General features: G+C 39.2%; 1 protein-coding gene across 1 annotated transcript in view; it reads left to right on the top strand.

Annotated features, from left to right (window-relative positions):
• GLG1 (golgi glycoprotein 1) overlaps positions 1-10,670 on the top strand; it is a 64,113-nt gene that overhangs the window by 28,192 nt on the left and 25,251 nt on the right. Inside the window, exons 8-12 of the mRNA XM_021707721.1 lie at positions 1,276-1,397; positions 3,474-3,575; positions 6,414-6,567; positions 7,273-7,410; positions 9,847-9,933. Of these exons, the coding sequence (XP_021563396.1) occupies positions 1,276-1,397; positions 3,474-3,575; positions 6,414-6,567; positions 7,273-7,410; positions 9,847-9,933 (603 nt within the window). The remainder of the gene's footprint in view (positions 1-1,275; positions 1,398-3,473; positions 3,576-6,413; positions 6,568-7,272; positions 7,411-9,846; positions 9,934-10,670) is intronic.

The following is a 10,670-nucleotide window of genomic DNA, read 5'->3' as shown; positions in this document are numbered from 1 at the left end:
CTCCAACTGAAAAAAAAAAAAAAAAGATATCTAGGCCAGGCTAGGCTTGGTGCCTCAGCCTGTAACCCAACACTTTGGGAGGCCGAGGCAAGTGGATTGTCTGAGCCCAGGAGTTCAAGACCAACCCCGGGCAACTTGGTGGGACCTCATCTCTACAATAAGTAAAAAATTAGCCAGGTGTGGTAGCATGCACCTATAGTTCCAGCTACTTGGAAGGCTGTGGCGGAAGGATTACCTGAGCCCAGCAGGTCGAGGCTGCAGCTGCTGTGAGCATGCCACTGCACTCCAGCCTGGGCAACAGAGTAGACTCTGCCTCAAAAAAAAAAAATAAATAAATAAATTTTATATATAAATATAAATATTTTATATATATATATAAATAAATATATATATATATATTTTCTCATTTTCAGCTGCTTAATGACAAGTATTTTTCTGTATACTTATAATGAACAAACTCTGGTTCATTAAACAAGCTCTGGTTTACCTCTTGGTTTTATAAAGATAGTTGAAAAATGGGAACTTATAATTATTATAATCTTGTTTTTTTAATTGATATTTCTACAAATTAAATGAAATCTCACATCTGCTTTTAATGAAACACAACACACTTGATTTAATACCATTGTCTTTGCAGCAAAATATAGATTATGGATTATTATGACCAAATTGGGTCTTTATTTTTATTTTTTATTTTTTGAGTTGGAGTCTCACTCAGTCACCCAGACTAGAGTGCAGTGGCCGCTCCCGGCCACCACAGCGTCTACCTGCTGGGCTCTGGCGATCCTTCTGCCTCAGCCTTCCAAGTAGCCAGAACTACAGGCACACACTACCACGCCCGGCTAGTTTTTTTTTATTGTACAGATGAGGTCTTGCCAAGTTGCCCAGGCAGGTCTCGAACCCGCAGGCTCCAAATTGGTCTTTAACTAGAAATATCTTCTATTTACTCTTTTCTGCTCAAATCTGGTTTGACCTTGGGCCCCAAGTTTAGCAGTCTGATTAACAAGTAGGCAGGTAAGAGGAAAGAGGCAGCCTTCACATTCATATTGTTTTTCAAATGTCCAAGGATTGTCCAAGCAATCCTCACAATCATTTAAACAGAAAAACTTGTAATTAAGGTAGAGAAAGTATTTGGTCAGAGTTCTTGAGCTTGGCCAGTAACAACTTTGTTGGAATAATTGTGGTATACAAGACTGATAAACTAATTGTATATAGAAATGACACTGTTCTTCCCTGGTGTCTACATAACTTCTTTCTTAATTTTTTAAAATCCAGCTTCAAACACTGATTCAGGAGACTGACCCTGGTGCAGATTACCGCATTGATCGAGCTTTGAATGAAGCTTGTGAATCTGTGATACAGACAGCCTGCAAACACATAAGATCCGGAGACCCAATGTAAGTTATCTTATTTGTGATATTTAACCACAATGTATTTTACTTGGCAGCACAGGAAACATTCCTTCAACGGACTTTTCAGTGGTTTAACATCTTAACTGAAATTTTGTTGACCAGGATCATATACTAATTTTTATTAAAAGTATTGGAATTGGATTTGCCTCATCCATGATGTAGAGACACCTAGACCCAGCACTTGATGTTTATTGACAATAACTGAGCATATATGGGCCTATACATTTGGTCACGTAATAATTTCACATAATGGTCAACTAAGAGAGAAACATTCAGGATAAAGTGACACGTACTTTGGCATGCTGTACTTTCATCCTACTAGTGTATTGACTCATTGTATACATTTGCTGCTTGATAATCATTAGAAAATACTTAATTCTAATTGAAATAGAAAACAAAATGTGGTAGTTGGAGGAAGTGGTCATGACAAAATGAGTACTAAAGTTGCATCCAAGATCTAGGAAAGCTACATAAACCTATAATAAGTATTTGATTCTCATGCATTAGTTTTATTCCATATAATGTGAAAATAACTGTTAAAACCAGGTTGCAAGTATGAACAGGCTTTCCATTCTACAAACATTGTTATAGTCTTCAGTAGGTCATACACAGCAATAAAGTAAATGAAGTCTATGTTTTTTTGTTTTGTTTTGTTTTGTTTTTTGGGGGTCTTTTTGAGTTGGAATCTCACTCTATTGCCCAGGCTAGAGTGCAGTGGCATGCTCTCAGCCACCGCAGCCTCGACCTGCTGGGCTCAGGCGATCCTTCTGCCTCAGCCTTCCAAGTAGCTGGAACCACAGGCATGTGCCACCATGCCCGGCTAATTTTTCTTGATTTAGGGTAGAGATAAGGTCTCTCCATGTTGCCCAGGCTGGTCTCTGAACCCGTGGGCTCAGGCAGTCCTCTCACCTGGGCCTCCAAAATGCTGGGATTATAGGCATGAGCCACCAAACCCAGCCAAAGTCCATGTTTATCATCATTCTGCTATGCAAAAACTACTGTTCATGCCATGGTAGGGGATTTTAAAGTGATATTCTTCCTAAAGGTTTTTGTGTAGTTGAGGAGATAGACAAACACACTTAAGACTAATTGAGAATAATTACCAATCTAAAAATAACTGTATCAACCAAAAAGGGGCCAGGGGAGAGGGAAGAAGGGGGAAACTGCTATAGATCAAAATAGATTTAAGTTACTTATCAATGAAATGTGATGTGTTAACCTTTTCTGGGTCCTGATTTGAACAAACATGTAAAAAGACATGAGATGATTGGAAGAATTTGAACACTAATAGCATATTACATGATACTAAGAATTTCTAAGCCGGGTAATTTTAAAATTTTTATTGTAGAGATGTGGTCTCACCAAGTTTCCCAGGCCGGTCTCAAATCCCTGGGCTCAAGCAATCCTTTCACCTCTGCCTCCCAAACTGCTGGAATTACAGGTGTGAGCTACCACACTCAGCTTTAGTTCTTGTAATTGAGGGAAACATGCTAAGGCATTTATGAGTGAAATGATATGGTATCTGAGATTTCCTTTAAAATATCAGCAAAGAGGCACAGAGTTAAAACAGACTTGGTTGATAAAAGGGAGGAAAGATGGTTGTTACATGACTTTCTACTTTTGTGTGTAGGGAAAATTTTTCATAACATAGTAATTAAAAATACAGCATCTGCAAGCAGATCTTGTGCACACTGAGTCCCAAGTGCTAAGTAGCTCTGAGGTTGATAGAAGGCATAATCAGTTAGATTCAGTTAATTTGAGTGTTTCTCAGGAAAATAAATTCAGGGCAAGCACACTGGTTCACGACTATAATCCCAGCACTTCAAGAGGCTGAGGCAGAGGGGAGGAGTTTGAACTGGAGGCCAACCAAGATGGTGAACTGTACTCCAGCCTGGTTAATAGAGCAAGACCCACCTAAAAAAAATCAAATAAAAATTTGATTACCTTAAGAAATTAGCTTAAGAGATTTTTCTACATACTAAGCAGGTATTTTATTGACAGAGTTCTGAACCTGTCATTAGAACACTTCTCTCATCAAAATTTCTTCCCTTTTATGGCTAGGATCCTCTCATGCCTTATGGAACATTTATATACAGAGAAAATGGTGGAAGATTGTGAACACCGTCTCTTAGAGCTGCAGTATTTCATCTCCCGAGATTGGAAGTGAGTATTTTGAAAGCAAAGTAAATGTATTGCCTCAGCCTGTAAGTGTATTAATGCTTTCTCCTGTATAGTCAGAATTACTGTATATTTTCAAATAATCAGTAGGAAAGTATTTTTGTTAAGTTCTGGAATAGCTAACACTCCATCCCTCTCCGACTCCCCTCCAAAAAAACCCCCTACTCTTTATTGCTTTCAGAACAGTGTCTAATAAAAGCAAAGTCAACCCACTCCTGGTCTATACCAAACATCCTTGTTCACCACTACTTTGGAAGTCAGAGTCAGAATGTTTCTGATACCACAAGCATCTATCTAGAAAGAACTCTGGCACCTGTGGGAGCAGCAAAAGCATCTTCAGATATGTCTCTAAGAAGATAGTACATTTGTATTTTTATTGATTTCTACTGGATATGGAAATTTGCTTTTATTTCTTTAGCTATTCAAAGTTATTGAATTTATTCTATCTTAAGAGGTTTTTATCAATAAGTGACAACTTGAGTCTCTAATTCTCTTTTCATCCTGTTGACAAAAAAAGGTGGGTGAGGGATGAAATAGGAGAAGGCTGTGTACCACAGGCAGACATTGTAGTTTACTGGCTACAGTTCCCCACTTTCTGTGTCTTGTTTTCCCTTCCCACCTCGAAAGCAGCTAATACTGGATCTAACTGCCTCCTCTGCTTCTAAGTTCACCTGCTTCCTGATTCAGTGTTTATACCACTGAAGTGTGGTCATTAACTTTTCTGGTGATTAATACATGTTTTGCTCACATACTTTACTAGAAAGAGATTACTTGAAGATTCAGTATTATTATTAGTATTTTTTTTTGAGTTGGAGTCACACTCTGTCGCCCAGACACGAGTGCAGTGACTGCTCCTGGCCACCGCAGCCTCGACCTGCTGGACTCCGGCGATCTTTCCGCCTCAGCCTTCCAAGTAGCTGGAACTACAGGCGCGCGCTACCACACCCAGCTAATTTTTGATTTATTGTAGAGATGAGGTCTCGCCAAGTTGTCCAGGGGGATCTCGAACCTGTGGGCTCAGGCAATCCACTCACCTCAGCCTCCCAATGCGAGGGATTACAGGCTGAGTCACCGAGCCCGGCTAATTCAATATGTTTTTATTTTTGTTCCTTCAAATTAACTTTGGGAAGGACTATAGAAAGTTGGACTGTAATTTCCCTGTGTTTCCTCAGGCTACCTAAACCGAAATAAAAAGTTCATTGAGTGTCCTACCTTAATCAAAATCATATTTTATCTTCTTTAATTCCTTCCCCCGTAATAAAAAAAAAACTGCTGCATAGTCTTAATAGCTACTTATTAAATATTAACCTCTCTTCTCCCATTAAATAGCCTTCTCTCAAAGTTGACATTATAATGTGGATAGAATTAAGCATCCCCTTGTCTAATTTGGAGAAGAAGCAGGCTCACTGCCTAATCCACTGTCCCCAGATTCAAAGTTAAATGTCAAGTTTTGGCTTACATTCAGGTAAACCAAAAAAATAACTGCCTTACCTTGCATGGGAGGAAAAAAGGTGAGTAGGAAACTCTTTTTTTTTTTTTTTTTTGAGTTGGAGTTTCACTCTGTCATCCAGGCTGGAGTGCAGTGGCATGCTCATGGCCATCGCAGCCTCAACCTGCTGGGTTCAGGCGATCCTTCCACCTCAGCCTTCCAAGCTGGAACTACAGGCATGAACCACCATGTCCAGCTAATTTTTTGGTTTATTGTAGAGATGAGGTCCTGCCAAGTTGGTCTCAAACCCGTGGGCTCACCAAGTTGCCCAGGCGGGTCTTGCCTTGGCCTCCCAAAGTACTGGGATTCCAGGCTGAGCTACCATACCCAGCCAAGTAGAAGACTTTTTACCTTGCCATTTCCTGATTTTAATCTATTTCTTTTTTTTTTTTTTTTACCCTTATCTTTTTGATGGTAATCACTGAATCTAGTATGTCAGGTGTGATTGAACTTCATTCAAACTTAGAAAAAAGTGGCCAGGTGTGGTGGTTTATGCCTGTAATCTCAACACTCTGGGAGACTAAGGCAGTAGAATCACTTGAGCCCAGGTGTTTGAGGCTGCAGTGAGTTGTGGTCATGCCACTGCAGTCAGGCCTGGGCAACAGAGTTAGACCCTATCTCAAAACAACAACAACAAAAACATACTTAGAAAAAAGTAAATTGGGCGCAGTGGCTCACGCCTATAATCCCAGCACTTTGGGAAGCTGAGATGAGAGGATTGCCTGAGCCCACAGGTTCAAGACCAGCCTGGGCAACTTGGCAAGACTTCATCTCTACAATAAATCAAAAAATTAGTCAGGCGTGGTGGCGCGTGCCTTTTGTTCCAGCTATTTGGAAGACTGAGGCAGAAGGATTACGTGAACCCAGCAGATCAAGGCTATGGTGGCCGTGAGCATGCCACTGCACTCCAGCCTGGGTGACAGAGTGAGAGACTCCAACTCAAAAAAAAAAAGAAAACAGTACGTGATAAAGTATTAAAAGATGTGAATTGCCTGGCAGTAGCTCCAACCCTAATTTTTTATTTTCTGCCAGGGCATGTGAGTGTTTAGTCTATTATTGTAATGTTAGGTACCTGACATAGCCAAGATAACATCTTTGAGGTAGAACTTTGAGGTAGAACTAAAATCTGTAGAGGGTTGACTTCTATAATTTGACCACTGTATGTTCATTAAGAACAAAATTCAGAAATACACTTCTGCAGATCTTCTGTCTTCACTACTCTGGATGGAATTATCATTGAGTACACAAACAAGCACCTAATAAAAAACCCTTAGCATTTGTTAGGAGGAAATGTATATTTAGTAGTGGTTATCTTTACACTCTTAACCTTATAGGCTGGACCCTGTCTTATACCGCAAGTGCCAGGGGGATGCTTCTCGTCTTTGCCACACTCATGGTTGGAATGAAACTAGTGAACTTATGCCTCCTGGAGCTGTGTTCTCTTGTTTATACAGACATGCCTACCGCACTGAGGAACAGGGACGGAGGGTATGTGGTCAATATTGACTTGATTTCTTATTACTGTCATTTGCTTTTTAAATAATTTGCTATATATTGTTCTGATTTCTGTCATCTTAGGAAAACTTTTTTTAGTATATTTGGCAGGGCAGGAGTTGTTGCACCACTAGAAAACTTCATTCAGTGAGTGTACCTAGAGTTGTTCTACCAGTTTCTGTCATGTTTATATTATGTTTTTAACAAAGTGAGTGTGTGTGGGGGGGATTTCCAGATTATTTTCTTTAAATTCCTAAAATCTGAATCCCAAGTGGACAACTAAATTCTGCTGTCCTCCCAAAGGCATCTCATTTGGGATTTAAAAAAAAAAATCTGCTGTGCTAACTTTAGCTTGATCCATTAAGAACTTTTAGCCGGACCAGGCATGGTGGCTCACGCCTGTAGTCCCAACACTTTGGGAGGCGGAGACAAGAAGATTGCATAAGTCCAGGGGTTTGAGACCAGCTTGGGCAACTTGGCAAGACCTCATCTCTACAATAAATTAAAAAGTTAGCTAGGTATGGTGGCACACACCTGTTTGCTTGGAAGGCTGAGGCAGATCACCTGAGCCCTGCAGGTCAAGGATGTGGTAGCCTCGAATTATTTGTTAGTTGTCTGACAACAGGTTTGCCTTATTTAGTGTCTTCATGCTTTTGCTTTGTTACCTTTAAAGTATTTTGTTCACTCTTTCTCATGTAGCTCTCTCGAGAGTGCCGTGCTGAAGTTCAGAGAATCCTGCACCAACGCGCCATGGATGTTAAACTGGACCCTGCCCTCCAGGACAAATGCCTGATTGATCTGGGGAAGTGGTGTAGTGAGAAAACAGAGACTGGGCAGGTAGGTGCCATAACTTTCTGCTTATATTATAACAATAATGATGTTAATGATTAATGTTTTATGCAGAATACAAACACTATAAAATCCATCTCTGTGTTTACCTTATAGATGTGATTTGTTAAATTATTCAGTATTTCCTCTAGAAGAAATTCTTAGGAAAATTTGGTTTATCTATCAAGAATAGTATGTTTTTCCTAAGAAGCTAGTTTGTTTTTACACTATGGTTACCATATTTTGTAATTGATTATTTTTTCTCTTTGTGTTGCTTCTTAGAAAGCCTAGAGCCAAAGGTATGGCCTACCTTTAGCAGGTATATAAGATTTCATGGTAGGGATTTTTGTACTAAGCTTACTTACTGGTTCCATCCCACATTTTCTTAATGTATTTTCTTTTTCTTTCCTCATTTACTCATTTTTAATTCATTTTATCTTGACTTTTTCTTTCATTTCTCATTTTTATAAGCCAAATTAAGTCCTTTTGAGATAAGCAGGGTATAGATATATACATATGTCTTAAGTACTGGTATGCATGAATAGTGGGCATGCCCTAGAACAGTCCTACAAAATATGTAGACACAGTTATTTTTTATCATCTAGTTAACAAAATTGAGGCTCAGAAGTTAAGTGTATTGATTTCCTTGCCTAACGCTCATTAATTCATTACATAACCTCTCCATATAGAAAAGTATAGAGATGAGCAACCCCCAAGATTTACATGGTTTCTTCGGATTGTGTGCCTAAATTTAGGGGAAAGAAATAAAAGGCACATTGCTATAAGTTATATGGGAAGGTAGCATGTCTTCCATCTTAAAACAGGATAGTCAGTAGTGCAGGTTCCATTTTTACCACTACAAAGCCCCCACTAAAATTAAAATATTAAAAAGTCACACATACAGGAATTGGACATTTTAAAGAAGCTACATTTGTTGCCTACTGAGGTCTGTTGGGCATAGGAATATCATTGTCAGCAGTCTGTTTCCTGAGCTTGCTATAGTTCGGTTGGGTTTATTGTTAGAAAATGCCTATATCCGGGAATGGTAACTCAGCACCTGTTATCCCAGCATTTTGGGAGGCCAAGGCAGGAGGATCACTTGAGGCCAGAAGTTTGAGATCAGCCTGGACAACATAGTGAGACTCCATCTCTACAAAAAGAAAAAGAAAAATTAGCCAGGCATTGTGATGGTGCCTGTAATCCCAACTACTCAGGCTGAGGCAGGTATTACTTGAGTCCAGGAGGTGGAGGCTCTAGTGAACTATGATCACACCACTGCACTCCAGCCTGGGCAACAGAGCAAGACTCTGTCTCTAAAAAAGAAAAGAAAATGTCCATAGTTTAGCTTTCTGACACCTCTATCTGAAGAAACAAAGGATAAAAGGGACATGGAATTCTAGGAAACGGCTTCCTTTATATCCCCAGTAAACATTTAGGAAGCTGCACTGCATTGTAGCCCATCACTGAGAAGCTAAACTTAAGAAAGGATTCCATGAATAGGATCTTTCTTTTAACCATTTATTTTACTCCCAAAAGTTTGGTACATTTTCCTTTACTTGCTTTTTTTCCTTCCATTCTGGCTATTGTATAATTCCTACAGTCTTTCTCCTCCCTTCCCATTTTCAGTTCTGAAACAGAGAGATTCTTACAGTAGAATAAGGAGTAAGTTAAGCTTCATCCTTTAATGGAACACTTTGCTGAGAAGTAGCTATTGATATGTTCCAAATGTTATACATAAAACCTCTGAATCTCTCAAAGGAATAGTAATAGACTAATTGCTACAAGGTAGCACCAGCTCAGTTTCCAAAGCCCAGACAAGATAGTTTTTAGATTCTCAAATTCTAGTGTGTTCACTTGTTTTTTAATTTCCCTCAGAGGATCCTTTGATATGAACGCTGGGGTGAGAATTCCAGGTCTTACTTGCAGGAGCTGTTAGCTCTGTGCTGTGTGTTCTAGACCATAGGTTCCCCAATTACTTTACCCATGAAGAGTCTTAAAATAATCCATGCTATTCACTGTGAATTTATTGTTCAATGAATATTATTAAAAAGCATATTTAAAATGGGAGGTAAGAATAATCAAAACACAGATTAAACATGGAATGGCAGGGTGTTGGCGGAGTGGAATAAACGCCTGATAAAATTTTTAGACTTTGAGGCACCTGAAGATTGATTCTTGTTTGTCTTAAAGATTTGGCTTTCTGGGGGATCTGCATCACTATTGTACCCCCTTGGCCCTCTTAACCACCCTGCTACAGCAAGTAATTGTCTTTTCACCAATCTTAGTTTGGGGAATCAAGTAAGGCTTTTGTGTTCTGTTCAGTGAGGTAGTTTTAAAAGAAAAGCAAAGGAGAACCACTGAAAAGGAAGTTGACACTGGTATCTCAACTTCCTTTGTTCATTTATGTAACTGATAAATGCCAGGGCCTTGCCTTTTTATTTGCAGGAGCTTGAATGCCTCCAGGACCATCTGGATGACTTGGTCGTGGAGTGCAGAGACATAGTTGGCAACCTCACCGAGTTAGAATCAGAGGTAAGCAGTGTGCAGCTTACTCATCAGAGGAGAGTGGCTGCCAGCAGCCTGGCCTTTTTTTACTTAGTTCTGTTGTTTCCAGACTCTTGAAAGAGCAGATTCTCTGTCAATCAAAAGAAACTTGATCAGATTCTCCCCACTTGCTTTATAAAGAAGTATATTATGTTGCTTCCTGAACCCCTTCCCTCTATTTCTATAGAAAAATACTCTATATAACTCTTTGGTTTTCTTCATAAATTATAGTTATCAAAGTTATTAGATTTGTCTTTGTTTCCCCCTTAAGAAAAGATAGCAGCTGTACTTCCACTTGGTTAATCACTTTCGAGAGCGATCCAAGCAGTCCCATCTTCTTGTCCTTAGCTCTTTTAGTTAGATCATTTGGTAATGTTTGGGTGTTTTCTTAAAAGCTGAGAGCTTCCAGCTAAATATGGAAGATTGAACACGTGTTTATCCCTGTTCCATTCTGAAACCCACTAAAATATAAAAAATCAGATTAAAATCCCTTGTAAACATAGGCATATTATTTAGAAATACAAAGATGATTACCATGGAGAGGGGGCAGCTAAAAATGTTAAAGTTGTTTTGTGGTGGCAGAAATCAGAGAAGTGAGGAATTGTAACTTTTTTTTTTTATCATAAGCCTTTTAGTTCTATTTGAATTGTCAAAATTGGCAGTACGTAAAATTGCATTTTTCAACCAGTCCTTTTTTGCTTTCTGGTTTTCAAAAATTTGTTGCC

The sequence above is a fragment of the Carlito syrichta genome, unplaced genomic scaffold (genome assembly GCF_000164805.1).
Source record: "Carlito syrichta isolate Samal-C Ts95f unplaced genomic scaffold, Tarsius_syrichta-2.0.1 Scaffold123562, whole genome shotgun sequence".
Lineage (NCBI taxonomy): Eukaryota > Metazoa > Chordata > Mammalia > Primates > Tarsiidae > Carlito > Carlito syrichta.
The sequence above is the reverse complement of the archived record's forward strand: the minus strand, read 5'-3'. Positions and strand labels throughout refer to the sequence as shown.